Source organism: Bos indicus, chromosome 7 (genome assembly GCF_029378745.1).
Source record: "Bos indicus isolate NIAB-ARS_2022 breed Sahiwal x Tharparkar chromosome 7, NIAB-ARS_B.indTharparkar_mat_pri_1.0, whole genome shotgun sequence".
NCBI lineage: Eukaryota > Metazoa > Chordata > Mammalia > Artiodactyla > Bovidae > Bos > Bos indicus.
In genome coordinates, this window is record NC_091766.1 from 49,069,924 (window position 1) to 49,086,095 (window position 16,172).

Sequence of the window (16,172 nt, forward strand, 5' to 3'; positions counted from 1 at the left end):
AAATCTACAACCAAGATTACTATACCTGGCAAGGATCTCATTCAAAAATTGTTGGAGAAATAAAAAGCTTTTCAAACAAGCAAAAGTTAAGAGAATTCAGTACCACAAAACCAGCTTTACAACAAATATTAAAGGGACTTATATACTCAAGAAATACAAGAGAAGGAAAAAGATCTACAAAATCAACCCCAAACAATTAAGACAATGGCAGTAGGAACGTATATATCAATAATTTCTTTAAATGTAAATGGACTAAATGCTCTAACCAAAATACAGATACTGGCTGAATGGATACAAAAACAAGACCCATATACATGCTGTCTACAAGAAATCCACTTCAGACCTAAAGACACATATAGACTGAAAGTGAGAGGATGGAAAAATATAGTCCATGCAAATGGGAAGCAAAAGAAAGCTGGAGTAGCAATCCTCATATCAGACAAAATAGACCTTAAAATAAAGATTACAAGAGATAAGGAAGGACACTACATAATGATCAAGGGATCAATCCAAGAGGAAGACATAACTGTAAATATCTATGCACCCAACATAGGAGCACCTCAATACATAAGACAATCACTAACAGACATAAAAGGAGAAACTGACAGTAACACAATAATAGTAGGAGACTCTGAACACCCCACTCACACCAATGGACATATCATCAAAACAGAAAATTAATAAGGAAAGACAAGTCTTAAATGATACATTAGAGGAGATGGATCTCATTGACATCTTCAGGACATTCCATCCAAATGCAGAAGAATACACTTTCTTCTCAAGTGCACATGGAACACTCTCCAGGATAGATCACATCTTGAGTCACAAATCAAACCTCAGTAAATTTAAGAAAATTGAAATCGTATCAAGCATCTTCTCTGACCACAGTGCTATGAGATTAGATATCAATTACAAGAAAAAAACTGTAAGAAACACAAACCCATGGAGATTAAAACATGTTTCTAAATAACCAACAGGTTACTGAAGAAGTCAAAAGGGAAGTTAAAAAAATTTTAGAAACAAATGACAATGAAAACATGACAACTCAAAACCTACGGGATGTAGCAAAAGCAGTTCTAAGAGGGAAGTTTATAGCAATACAATCCTACCTCAAAAAATAAGAAAAACATTGAAAAGACAACCTAACTTTACACTTAAAACAACTGGAAAAACAACAACAACAACAAAATCAGTAGAAGGAAATAAATCATAAAGATCTGAGCAGAAGTAAATGAAAAAGAAGTGAAAGAAACAATAGTAAAGTTTAATAAAACTAAAAGCTGGTTCTTTGAGAAGAGAAACAAAATTGACAAACCTTTAGCCAGATTCATCAAGAACAAAAGAGAAAAGAATCAAATCAACAAAATTAGAAATGAAAAAGGAGAAATTACAACAGACAATGCAGAAATACAAAAGATTATAAGAGACTATTGTGAACAACTATATGGCAATAAAATGGATAATCTGGAAGAAATGGGCAGATTCTTAGAAAAGTTCAATCTTCCAAGACTGAACCAGGAAGAAATAGAGGTTATGAACAACCCAATTACAAGCACTGAAATTGAAGCTATAATCAAAAATTTCCCAGAAAACAAAAGCCTAGGACCAGATGGCTTCAGAGGAGAATTCTATCAAATATTTAAAGAAGAGCTAATGCCTAGCCTTCTAAAACTCCTTCAAAAAACTGCAGAGGAAGGAACACTTCCAAACTCATTCTACGAGGCCACCATCACCCTGATACCAAAACCAGACAAAGACAACACAAAAAAAGGAAACTACAGGCAAATATCACTGATGAATATAAATGCAGATATCCTCAAGAAAATTTTAGCAAACAGAATTAAGCAACACATCAAACAGCTGATACACCATGATCAAGTTAAGTTTATTCCAGGGATGCAAGGATTCTTCAATATATGCAAATCAATCAATGTGATATACCATATTAATAAACTGAAAGATTAAAAAACATATGATAATCTCAAAAGATGCAGAATAAACCTTTGACAAAATTCATCACCCATTTATGATTAAAACTCTTCAAATAATGGGCATAGAAGGAACCTACCTCAACATACTAAAGGCCATATATATGATAAGCCTACAGCAAACATTCTCAATGATGAAAAACTGAAATCATTCCCCCTAAGATCAGGAACAACACAGGGTGTCCACTTTCACCACTGCTATTCAACATAGTTCTGGAAGTCCTAGCTACAGCAATCAGAGAAGAAAAAGAAATAAAAGGGATCCAGATCAGAAAAGAAGAAGTAAAGCTCTCACTGTTTGCAGATGACATGATACTGCACATAGAAAACCCTAAAGATAGGATCAGAAAATTACTAGAGCTAGTTAGTGAATTTAGCAAAGTTGCAGGATATAAAATCAATACACAGAAATCACCATTTCTATACACCAACAATGAAAAATCATAAAGAGTAATTAAGGAATCAATCCCATTCACCATTGCAACAAAAAGAATTAAATATCTACAAATAAACTTACCTAAGGAGACAAAAGAACTGTACACAGAAAATTATAAGACACTAATGAAAGAAATCAAAGATGACATAAACAGATGGAGAGATATTCCATGTTCCTGGGTAGGAAAAATCAATGCTGTGAAAATGACTATACTACCAAATCCAAACTACAGATTCAATGTGATCCCTATCAATTTACCAACATTTTTCACAGAACTAGAACAAAAAATTTTATATGGAAACACAAAAGACCCCAAATAGCCAAAGCAGTCTTGAAAAAGAAGAATGGAGCTAGAGGAATCAACATTCCTGACCTCAGATTATACTACAAAACTACAGTCATCAAGACAGTATAGTACTGGCATAAAAACAGAAATATAGACCAATGGAACAAGATAGAAAGCCCATAAATAAACCCATGCTCCTATGGGTACCTTAGTTTTGAGAAAGGAGGCAAGAATATACAATGGGGCAAAGACAGCCTCTTCAATAAATGGTGCTGGGAAAACTGGACAGCTACATGTAAAAGAATGAAATTAGAACACTTCCTCACACCATATACAAAGATAAACTCAAAATGGATTAAAGACCTAAGTGTAAGACTAGAAACTATAAAACTCTTAGAGGAAAACATAGGCAGAACAGTCAATGACATAAATCAAAGCAAGCTCCTCTATGATCCACCTCCTAGAGTAATGGAAATAAAAACAAAAGTAAACAAGTGGGACCTGATTAAACGTAAAGGCTTTTACCCAGCAAAGGAAACTATAAGCAAGGTGAAAAGACAACCCTCAAAATGGGAGAAAATAATAGCAAATGAAACAACTGAAAAAGGATTAATTTCCAAAATACACAAGCAGCTCATACAACACAATGCCAGAAGAACAACCCACCCAATCAAAAAGTGGGAGAAAGACGTAAATAGACATTTCTCCAAAGAAGACATACAGATAACTAACAAATACATGAAAAGATGCTCAACATCGCTCATTATTAGAGAAATGCAAATCAAAACTACAATGAGATATCACCTCACAGCGGTCAGAATGGCCATCATCAAAAAGTCTACAAACAATAAATGCTGGAGAGGGTGTGGAGAAAAGGGAACACTCTTGCACTGTTGGTGGGAATGTAAACTGATACAGCCACTATGGAAGACGGTATGGAGATTCCTTAAAAAGCTAGGAATAAAACCACCATATGACCCAGCAATCCCACTCCTAGGCATATACCCTGAGGAAACCAAAACTGAAAAAGAAACATGTGTCCCATTGTTAATTGCATCACTATTTACAATAGTTAGAACATGGAAGCAACCTGGATGTCCATCGACAGATGAATGGATGGAGAAGTTTTGGTACAAATACACAATAGAATCTTACTTAGCCATAAAAAGGAATGCATTTGAGTCAGTTCTAATGAGGTGAATGAACCAAGAACCTATTATACAGAGTGAAGTAGTCAGAAAGGGAAAGATAAATATTGTATTCTAATGCATATATACAGAATCTAGAAAATGGTACTGAAGAATTTATTTACAGGGCAGAAGTGGAGAAAAAGACATAGAGAATAGATTTATAGACATGGGGAGAGGGGAGGAGAGGGTGAGATGTATGGAGAGAGTAATATGGAAACTTACATTACCATATGTAAATTAAATAGCCAACAAGAATTTGCTATATGGCTAGGGAAACTCAAACAGGGGCTCTGTATTAACCTAGAGGGGTGAGATGGGGAAGGAGGTGGGAGGGAGTTTCAAAAGGGTGGAATATATGTATACCACTGGAGAAGGGAATGGCAAACCACTTCAGTATTCCTGCCGTGAGAACCCCATGAACAGTATGAAAAGGCAAAAAGATAGGACACTGAAAGATGAACCCCCCAGGTCAGCAGGTGCCCAATATGCTACTGGAGATCAGTGGAGAAATAACTCCACAAAGAATGAGACGGAGCCAAAGCAGAAACAACACGCAGCTGTGGATGTGACTAGTGATGGAAGTAAAGTTCAATGCTGTAAAGAGCAATATTGCATAGGAACCTGGAATGTTAGGTCCATGAATCAAGGCAAATTGGAAGTGGTCAAACAGGACATGGTAAGAGTGAACATCGACATTTTAGGAATCAGTGAAGTAAAATGGACTGGAATGGGTAAATTCAACTCAGATGACCATTATATCTACTATTATGGGCAAGAATCCCTTAGAAGAAATGGAGTAGCCATCATAGTCAACAAAAGAGTCTGAAATGCAGTACTTGGATGCAATCTCAAAAACGACAGAATGATCTCTGTTTGTTTCCAAGGCAAACCATTCAATATCACAGTAATCCAAGTCTATGCCCTGCCCAGAAGTGCTGAAGAAGCTGAAGCTGAACGGTTCTATGAAGACCTACAAGACCTTCTAGAACTAACACCCAAAAAAGATGTCCTTTTCATTATAGGGGACTGGAATGCAAAAGTAGGAAGTCAAGAGATACCTGGAGTAAAAGGCAAATTTGGCCTTGGGAGTACAGAATGAAGTAGGGCAAAGGCTAATAGAACTTTGCCAAGAGAACACAGTGGTCATAGCAAACACCCTCTTCCAACAACACAAGAGAGGACTCTACACAGGGACATCACCAGATGGTCAACACCAAAATCAGATTGATTATATTCTTTGCAGCCAAAGATGGAGAAGCTCTATACAGTCAGCAAAAACAAGACTGGGAGCTGACTGTGGCTCAGATCATGAACTCTTTATTGCCAAATTCAGACTGAAATTGAAGAAAGTAGGGAAAACAACTAGACCATTCAGGTATGACCTAAATCAAATCCTTATGATTATACAGCAGAAGTGAGAAATAGATTCAAGGGATTAGATCTGACAGAGTGCCTGAAGAACTATGGATGGAGGCTTGTGATATACAGGAAGACAGGGATCAAGACTATCCCCAAGAAAACGAAATGCAAAAAGGCAAAATGGCTGTCTGAGGAGGTCTTATTTATATAGCTGTGAAAAGAAGAGAAGTGAAAGGCAAAGGAGAAAAGGAAATCTATATTCATTTGAATGCAAAGTTCCAAAGAATAGAAAGGAGAAATATGAAAGCTTTCCTCAGTGATCAATGAAAAGAAATAGAGGAAAACAATTGAATGGGAAAGATTAGAGATCTCTTCAAGAAAATTAGAGATACCAAGGGAACATTTCATGCAAAGATGGGCACAATAAAGGACAGAAATGGTACAGACCTAACAGAAGCAGAAGATATTAACAAGAGATGGCAAGAATACACAGAACTACACAAAAAAGATGTTCACGACCCAGATAATCACAATGGTGTGGTCACTCACCTAGAGCCAGACATCCTGGAATGTGAAGTCAAGTGATCTTTAGGAAGCATCACTACGAACAAAGCTAGTGGAGGTGATGGATTTCCAGTTGAGCTATTTCAAATCCTAAAAGATGATGCTATAAAAGTGCTGCACTCAATATGCCAGCAAATTTGGAAAACTCAGCAGTGGCCACAGGACTGGAAAAGGTCAGTTTTCATTCCAATCCCAAAGAAAGGCGATGCCAAAGAATGCTCAAACTGTGCACAACTGCACCCATCTCACACACAAGCAAAATAATGCTCAAAATCCTCCAAGCCAGGCCTCAATAGTACATGAACCGTGAACTTCCAGATGGTCAACCTGGATTTTAAAAAGGCAGAGGAAACAGAGATCAAATTGCCAACATCTGTTGGATCATGGAAAAAGCAAAGTAGTTCCTGAAAAACATTTACTTCTGCTTTATTGACTACGCCAAAGCCTTTGACTGTGTGGATCACAACAAACTGTGGGAAATTCTTCAAGAGATGGGAATATCAGACCACCTTACCTGCCTCCTGAGAAATCTATATGCAGGTCAAGAAGCAACAGTTAGAACTGGACATGGAACAACAGACTGGTTCCAAGTTGGGAAAGGAGTACATCAAGGCTGTATATTGTCACCGTGTTTATTTAACTTACATGCAGAGTACATCATGAGAAATGCTGGGCTGGATGAAGCACAAGCTGGAATCAAGATGGCCGGGAAAAATATCAATAACCTCAGATATGCAGATGACATCACACTTATTGCAGAAAGGGAAGAACTAAAGAGCCTCTTGATCAAAGTGAAAAAGTTGGCTTAAAACTCAACATTCAAAAAACTAAGATCATGGCATCTGGTCCCATCACTTCATGGCAAATAAATGGGGAAGCAATGGAAACAGTGAGCGACTTTATTCTTGGGGTGCTCCAAAATCACTGCAGATGGTGACTGCAGCCATGAAATTTAAAAATGCTTGCTCCTTGGAAGAAAAGTTATGACCAACCTAGACAGCATATTAAAAAGCAGACATTACTTTGCCAACAAAAGTCAATCTAGTCAGAGCTATAGTTTTTCCAGTAGTCATGTATGGATGTCAGAGTTGGACTGTAAAGAAAGCTGAGCACTGAAGAATTGATGCTTTTGAACTGTGGTGTTGGAGAAGACTCTTGAGAGTCCCTTGGATTGCAAGGAGATCCAACAAGTCCATCCTAAAGGAAATCAGTCCTGAATATTCATTGGAAGGACTGATGCTGAAGCTGAAGCTCCAATACTTTGACCACCTGAAGCGAAGAACTGACTCATTTGAAAATATCCTGATGCTGGGAAAGACTGAAGGCGGGAGAAGGGGACAACAGAGGATGAGATCGTTGGATGGCATCACTGACTCGATGTACATTAGTTTGAGTAAACTCTGGGAGTTGGTAATGGGCAGGGAGGCCTGGCATGCTGCAGTCCATGGGGTCGCAAAGAGTTGGACACGACTGAGGGACTGAACTGAACTGATATGTATACCTATGGCTGATTCTTTTTGAGGTTTGACAGAAAACAACAAAAGTCTGTAAAGCAATTATCCTTCAATAAAACCTTAATTTTTAAAACATTGTTAAAGAGTCCTAAAGGGGGTTATTTTTTTGGAACTGTAAAAAAATTTTTCTTAAGAGTGAAAAAAATTAAACTCTTAGGTATCATGTAGTTAAATGGAGCAAAAACTCTTATAGCCTAGTCAGAATTATATAATCATTTTATATATTTGTGTTTTATGCCTCAAAGAAACAAAAAGGCATATAGATTTTCCAATATATATAGCCAATATTTTGTTACTTTTATGATAATTATGCTACATTAAAGTTATGTCTTTGGAGAAGGAAATGGAAACCCACTCCAGTACTCTTGCCTGGAAAATCCCATGGATGGAGGAGCCTGGAGGGCTACAGTCCATGGGGTTAAAAAATAAATAAATAAATAAATAAAGTTGTCTTATCCTTTCCTTTTGGTTGAACTTCTGATGAAGTTTTTCATGTATTTGTTTATAGGCTACACATTTAGAGGTAGAAATGATATCTAACTCTTCTTATTTTCCCATTTAGTTATGTTTTTCGACTGTTTTCTTCAGCTTATACTCTAATATGCAAATTTATCGCATGATTGGACGACTGTTAAGAAATACTGAAAAATATTCAGATTTCTATTTTCTTGCATACTGGCACATTTATTACAACAACATAATTGCCATAACCATCTTCTTTGCATGGATAAAGGTATTTATATTTTATCAGATATAACAGATTAGATATGTTTTATTACATTAGATAAAAGCCTTCCCTGGTGGCTCAGATGGTAAAGAGTCTGCCTGCAGTGTGGGAGACCCAGGTTCGATCCCTGGCTTGGGAAGATCCCCTGGAGAAGGAAATGGCAACCCACTCCAGTATTCTTTCCTGGAAAATCCCATGGATGGAGGAGCCTGGCAGCTACAGTCCATGGGGTTGCAAAGAGTTGGTCATGACTGAGCGACTTCACTTTATTACATTAGATAATAAGAACTCAAACTACAAAGTTATGGGAAAAAAAAAAGATACTCTTAACTATACAGTAATTTTTAAAAGTAGTTTGGCTTTGTGATGATTGCTGGCAAATCCTCAAACATCCTTGACCATCATTAAGCATCTCTCTTAATTTGAAGCAGATTTCTTCTGAAATTAACTTACTCTAAGTATAATCTTTAGTATTCTATCTCAATTAATTTTGTTCTTTTTCAGATATTCAAATTCATAAGCTTTAATAAGACAATGTCTCAGCTGTCATCAACCTTGTCACGATGTATCAAAGACATAATAGGATTTGCTATCATGTTTTTTATAATATTCTTTGCTTACGCTCAGTTAGGATTTCTTGTTTTTGGATCACAGGTTGACGACTTTTCCACTTTTCAAAATGCCATGTAAGCTCTTAGTATAAATATATTTTCCAGTTTATAACAAAAAATCATGAATATGCCTATAAGTAGTGACATAAGCTTTAATAAATTTTAAAATGGTTTGATATTTTCACTGATGGCTAAATATCTGTTATACTCAAAGTGCAGTTAGACATTGAAAGATCCAAATTGAAGGTGTTATCCACTCTTCACTAGGTCAAGTTAGAAAAATAATTTTTTACTATTCTAGAAGTGAAAGTTTTATCTAAGTTAAAAAATATTGGCTCCATTTCTCCATAGTATCTATTCTCTGGGCAAAAGAAGTGTTTCCTTTAGAGGGCATCTTTAGAATCCTTTCATTGATATTGACTTGATTGTCCTTTGCTGATCTGGTAAAGCTGAATTTTAAAAATAGCTTTATACACATAAAGCAATTAGCAGATAACTAACTTATAGAACTGACTAGGTAGAATGCCTAGAAAAGTATTCAGGCTCTTCTTTAGAAGTGAGTAATTTTAATAAATTGACTTCCATTTTTGAGTAGGTAAAACAAGTTGTCTGTATAAAAATAATTATATGTGTGTGTGTGTGTGTGAGAGAGAGAGAGAGAGAGAGATTGTCTAACACAGGGGTCCCCAACCTCTGATCTGATGGAGCTAATGTAATAATAGAAAAAAAATGCACAATAAATGCCAGGTGCTTAAATCCTCCTGAAGCCACCCCTGCTTCTGCAGTCCATGGAAGAATTGTCTTGCACGAAACCAGTCCCTGGTGCCAAATACTTTGGGCTCTGCTGGTCTAAAATATCAGGTCTCAAAAATGTGTTCTGTACAATCTAGACTAAGATTTTCTGGGGGAAATAGTTTAATATTTAAGAAAGTTTAAGAAATTTCCCATCACTCTTGGAAATTTGTAGTCCATGGTAACATAGGGCTCTGAGAAAAACTGTACTACTTTCTTCAGTTCAGAATTCCTCAAATTGTCCATGGTCCTTTTACTCAATTGGGAGTAAATTTTAGTGCATTCCATGGGATCACAAAGAGTCAGACAAGACTGAGCAACTGAATTTAGTCGGGAAAATCTCATTATCCACATGTAAATAATTGAAGTACCACTGTTTGAAATTTAATAACATTTTTTCTGAAATAATCCTTTACTAAAAAAGAGGATAGAATTCTACTTTCTACGTCTGCCACTAGCTATTTAATTTTTCTAGATCTTAATTTCTTTGTCTGTAAATGAATGGGCTGAACTAAATCTCTCCCAGAGGTCCCTTCCAACTACAAATGAGAAGTGTAACTAGTTTACCCTGAGTCAATGTTTGCAGTTTCAACAACTTCTTGGTCCCTTCCTAGGATCTTAAGTGTAGTAATAAAACTAATTAATACTGGACATTAAATATGAATGTAATAATCTACAGGTTGGAAATGTGTCTTACCTTGGATAATGGGAGGAAAGAAAGTATAAGACACAAATTAAGCAGACAGAAAGGTTCAGAATGGATTGAGGGAACTTCTGCTTTTGGTAATGATGTGCAAGGCTATTCAAATCAATCTCTTCACAATTTATGAGTGTCCAAAATCAGAAAGCAAGAACCCAGAGAAGTAGCTCCAGCATCCAAAGCTATTCTTCCCTGAAGGCTTTTTTAAAGCTGATAAAGATTTTAAGCTGTTATAAAATTTACCATCTTAACTACTTTTAAAACAATTTCTAAGAGTGAAGTACATTCGTATTGTTCAATCATCACCATCATTCACCTCCAGAAATCTATCTTGCAAAACTGAAACTCTCATATTCATTAAACAGGAATTCTCCATTTCTCCCCCTACTCCAGCCCCTGCAACCATTAGTGTACTTTTTGTCTCTCATTTTGATTACTTGAGGTAATTCTCATAGAATCATACACTATTTGTCCATTTCTAATTTATTCCACTTAGCATAATATCGTCAACAATGTTGTAGAATGTGTCAGGATTTCCTTCCTTTCTGAGGCTGAATAATATTCCACTGTGTGTTACACACACATCACATTTTGCTTTCCATTAATCTGTCAATGACACTTGAGCTGCTTCCATGTTTTCATTCTTCTGAATAATGTTACGGTGAGAACATGGTGTACAAATCGATTTGAGATCCTACTTTGAATTCTTTTGGGTATATACCCAGAAGTAGAATTTTGGATCATATGGTAATTTTGAATTTTCTGAGGAACTGCTATACTGTTGTCCACAGTGGACACTGAATTTTACATTTCTTCTAACGGTGCATAGAGGTTTCACTTTCTCCACAGCCTTATCAAAAATTATTTTGTTTTGATGGTAGCCATCCTAATGGGTGTGAGGTATAGTATCTCATTGTGTCTTGGATTTGCATTTCTCTACTAATTACAATACTGAGCATTTTCATATGCTTATGCATATGTTGGCCCACTTGATGATGTCACCTAAGTCCCTTAAGGCCCTGTTCACTGTTTCTGTAAACTCTTCTCTTTCTGTTCCTCAGACTCAGTTATTTCAATGGCCCTACCTTCAAATTCACTAATTTTTTTTTCTGCCTGCAAATCTACCTTTGAATCCTGCTAATGAATTTTCATTTCAGTTATTGTACTTTGCAGCTCTAGAATTTCTTTTTGGTTTGAGGTTTTCTTTTTCCTGATATTTCCATTTTGTTCATACTTAGTTTTCTTGACTTTCTCCAACTTGTTTTAGTTCTTTGAGAATCTTTAAAATGGTTAGGTCTAGGAGTCTACCATGTGGTCTCACTCAGGGATAGTTTTTGTTGATTCACTTTTTCCCTTTGAATAGGCCATACTCTCCTTTCTTTGTATGCCTTGTCATTTTTTGTTGTAAACCAGATAATCACGATGGTGTGATCACTCACCTAGAGCCAGACATCCTGGAATGTGAAGTCAAGTGGGCCTTAGAAAGCATCACTACAAACAAAGCTAGTGGAGGGGATGGAATTCCAGATGAGCTATTTCAAATCCTGAAAGACGACACTGTCAAAGTGCTGCACTCAATATGCCAGCAAATTTGGAAAATTCAGCAATGGCCACAGGACTGGAAAAGGTCAGTTTTCATTCCAATCCCAAAGAAAGGCAATGCCAAAGAATGCTCAAACTACTGCACAATTCTCAAAATTCTCCAAGCCAGGCTTCAGCAATATGTGAACCGTGAACTTCCAGATGTTCAAGCTGGTTTTAGAAAAGGCAGAGGAACCAGAGATCAAATTGCCAACATCCGCTGGATCATGGAAAAAGCAAGAGAGTTCCAGAAAAACATCTATTTCTGCCTTATTGACTATGCCAAAGCTTTTGACTGTGTGGATCACAATAAACTGTGGACAATTCTGAAAGAGATGGGCCACTTGACCTGCCTCTTGAGAAACCTATATGCAGGTCAGGAAGCAACATGGAACAACAGATTGGTTCCAAATAGGAAAAGTACGTCAAGGCTGTATATTGTCACCCTGCTTATTTATCTTATACAGAGTACATCATGAGAAACGCTGGGCTGGAAGAAGCACAAGCTGGAATCAAGACTGCCAGGAGAAATATCAATAACTTCAGATATGCAGATGACACCACCCTCATGGCAGAAAGTGAAGAGGAACTAAAAAGCCTCTTGATGAAAGTCAAAGAGGAGAGTGAAAAAGTTGGCTTAAAGCTCAACATTCAGAAAACAAAGATCATGGCATCTGGTCCCATCACTTCGTGGGAAATAGATGGGGAAACTGTCACTTTATTTTTTTGGGTGCCAGAATCACTGCAGATGGGTGACTGCAGCCATGAAATTAAAAGAGGCTTACTCCTTGGAAGGAAAGTTATGACCAACCTAGATAGCATATTAAAAAGCAGAGATATTACTTTGCCAACAAAGGTCTGTCTAGTCAAGGCTACAGTTTTTCTAGTGGTCGTGTATGGATGTGAGAGTTGGGACTGTGAAGAAAGCTGAGTGCTGAAGAATTGATGCTTTTTTTTTTTTTTTTTTTTTAATTTTACATAATTGTATTAGTTTTGCCAAATATCAAAATGAATCCGCCACAGGTATACATGTGTTCCCCATCCTGAACCCTCCTCCCTCCTCCCTCCCCATACCATCCCTCTGGGTCGTCCCAGTGCACTAGCCCCAAGCATCCAGTATCGTGCATCGAACCTGGACTGGCAACTCGTTTCTTACATGATATTTTACATGTTTCAATGTCATTCTCCCAAATCTTCCCACCCTCTCCCTCTCCCACAGAGTCCATAAGATTGTTCTATACATCAGTGTCTCTTTTGCTGTCTCGTACACAGGGTTATTGTTACCATCTTTCTAAATTCCATATATATGCGTTAGTATACTGTATTTATGTTTTTCCTTCTGGCTTTTGAACTGTGGTATAGGAAAAGACTTTTGAGAGTCCTTGGACTGCAAGGAGATCCAGCCAGTCCATCCTAAAGGAGATCAGTCCTGGGTGTTGATTGCAAGGATTGATGCTAAAGCTGAAACTCCCAATACTTTGGCCACCTCATGTGAAGAGTTGACTCATTGGAAAAGACCCTGATGCTGGGAGGGATTGGCAGCAGGAGAAGGGGACGACAGAGGATGAGATGGCTGGATGGCATCACCGACTCAATGGACCTGAGTTTGAGTGAACTCCGGTAGTTGGTGATGGGCAGGGAGGCCTGGCGTGCTGCTCATGGGGTCACAAAGAGTCAGACACGACTGACTGAACTGAACTGAACTGAAACATTTAAGTCTAACAATGTGATAATTTTGGAAATCAGTTGATTTCCCTTCCCCAGGGCCTGCTATGTTTTCTGCTGTGGTTTTTCATTGTTGACTGTCTCCATGCTGAGGATCAGCCTGAGGTGTAAACTTAAAAGGTCTTCTCAGATCTCTTCTGAACCTGTGCCATTCCTTGGGCATGCATAGTGATTTTCTAATTTCCTCCACATATGCAGGGGGTTTTGTGTTTATTTTTTCAGTGTCCTAGTCTTTAATGTCTGGTTCCCAAAGGGAAGAAAGAAAAAAATGAAGAAGGAAAGGGCATTGAGCCTCTAAATCCCAAGGACATTGCTTCGGCCAGAGAGGGAGGGACTTGCAACCAATGTAGTGAGATACCTGCCTCATCAGCAGCAGCAATCAGAACACAGACCCCTGATGTTTGGACAATCCAATCCTTCTTGCCCACCCTGGCTCCCACAAGCCATGCACAAGCTGCTCCAGGAATACACGCAGGGCCACCTGCCACGGGCTGAGGGATTGGAAGTGCACGTGCACGCGCACACATGCTCACTCAGTCACGTCCAACTCTTTACGACCCCATGGACTATAATCCGTGGCTATACACCAGGCTCCTCTGTCCATGGAATTTTTCTGGCAAGAATGATGGAGTGGGTTGCCAATTCTTCCCCGAGGGTTATCTTCCCAACTCAGGGATCAAACCAGAGTCTCCTGCATTGGGAGATGGATTCTCTACCACTGAGTCACCTGGGAAGCCTAGGAGGTGGGTAGCTGCTGTCAAACTAAAAGTTTAAATTTACTCAAATTGTCCAGTCCTTTCCTAGATGTTGCAAGCCAACAGACTCTACAGAGTTCATTTCAAATGTTACATCAGATTGTGCCAGTGAGACTGTTGTCAAGGTGGTGAGACAGATTCCTAGTGCTCCTTACTCCATCTTCCCCAAAATCTCCATTGTGAAGGCATTTTTGCTGATCCAGGAGAAAGTTAAGAAATTGTGTCCCTAGTTACTTCTCAAGGAGGAGACAGAAGAGAAACCCAGAGCCTTTGTGTGTGTGTTGGAAAGTGGGGCAGGGGGAGAAGAGCAGTGTGTGATAACCTCGCCACACATAAAGCAGGGATCTGAAGTGCTACAGCCTCAAGTTAAAAATAAATCCCTCAGTGACTTGAAGTCGGGGTTTAATCACCCAGGGATTAAATGAGCTTCACCTATCCAGGGAAGCTCATTATCTTGAACTTGGTTTAAGATAGCCCCAAGCTAGAATGTCCATATACACCTGCAGACACATATACAAATCTCTCTGGAAATAGTATCTTCATCCCAAGTCCTTCAAGTATAATTTTCTGCTCATGGTCAAAGATAACCTCATATAAAAGGAGGAAAAAATCATAAGAACTAACAGATACAACAGACAACAGAAACAAACTCATAGACTTCAAATATAGTAATAGTAATATATTTAGAGAAATAAAACACAAGTCAGAAAATATCTTTAGAGAACAGGATAGTGTAAAAAGTGGCATATTTGAAAAAGTATCAAATACTTATCATTTCTTAAATACAACTTAAGCATTAAAAAATCAAATTAAAAACACTTAAATAAAACCTCATATTCTCCTATGCCAGAGAGAAAAAAGTTTGATTTGCTAAGAAACTTTGGTCTCCTAATTCAGCATTTCTCTGTCATATGTAAAAAGCATTTGAATTCAGTATTAGAAACTAGATAAATACTTTACATATGATTTAGTCAGGTCTCAGGTACCAAGGATGAAATTCCAGAAAACTCGAGTCCTAGGACTCCAAATAGCTGATTTCTTTGAATACATTTTCTTCCTTTATTGTACACGGTGCTATGGTTCCCTTCATGTGATTGGCTTAAAAAACAAGAAACATTCTTTTTCAGTCCTTTGACTGAAAAAAATCATGCAAAGTGTCTGTTGTTCAATCACTAAGTTTTGTCCAACTCTTTGGAACCTCATGGACTATAGCACTCCAAGCTTCCCTGTCTTTCACTGTCTCTTGAAGTTTGCTCAAACTCATGTTCACTGAGTCAGTGATGCCATCCAAATATCTCACCCTCTGTCGTCCCTTCTCCTCCTGCCTTCAATCTTTCCCAGCATCAGCGTCTTTTCTAATGAGTTGGCTCTTCACATTAGGTGGCCAAAGTATTGGAGCCTCAGCTTCAGTCCTTCCAATGAATATTCAGGGTTGATTTCCTTTAGGATTGACTGGTTTGATCTCCTTGCAGTCCAAGGGACTGTCTAGAGTCTTCTCCATTACCACAATTGGAAAGCATCAATCCTTTGGCCTTCTGTATGGTCCAACTCTTGCATCTGTACATGACTACTGGAAAAACGATAGTAAAGTGTCTACATACTAGTAAAAACTCCTTTCCAGGTTTCCCCTTAAAATACATATATATTAACATATATATTACATTTTTATAATTTTTAACGTATCTCTGGTATGTCTGGCAATACCACTGCAAATTAACGATGAGAAAATAAGACTTCAGGTTATGAAATCCTAATTCTACCTCTCCTACTACTGTTCATTTGAGGCCTTAATTTCTTAATTTTTCCATCTATAAAATGAAGCTTTATAACATTTTCAATGCTATTTCACATCAAAGCCAAGTTTTTATATTTATTGGAGAAAATAAAACAAAACTCAGGGTCATGTTTGAGGATCATTACCAGCACTTGCTTGAGACTCGACAA

General features: G+C 37.7%; 1 protein-coding gene across 1 annotated transcript in view; it reads left to right on the forward strand.

Annotated features, from left to right (window-relative positions):
* The window catches only part of PKD2L2 (polycystin 2 like 2, transient receptor potential cation channel), a 42,400-nt gene that overhangs the window by 15,195 nt on the left and 11,033 nt on the right, over positions 1-16,172 (forward strand). The window contains exons 6-7 of the mRNA XM_019964974.2: positions 7,900-8,070; positions 8,569-8,750. Coding sequence (XP_019820533.2) covers positions 7,900-8,070; positions 8,569-8,750 — 353 coding nt within the window. The remainder of the gene's footprint in view (positions 1-7,899; positions 8,071-8,568; positions 8,751-16,172) is intronic.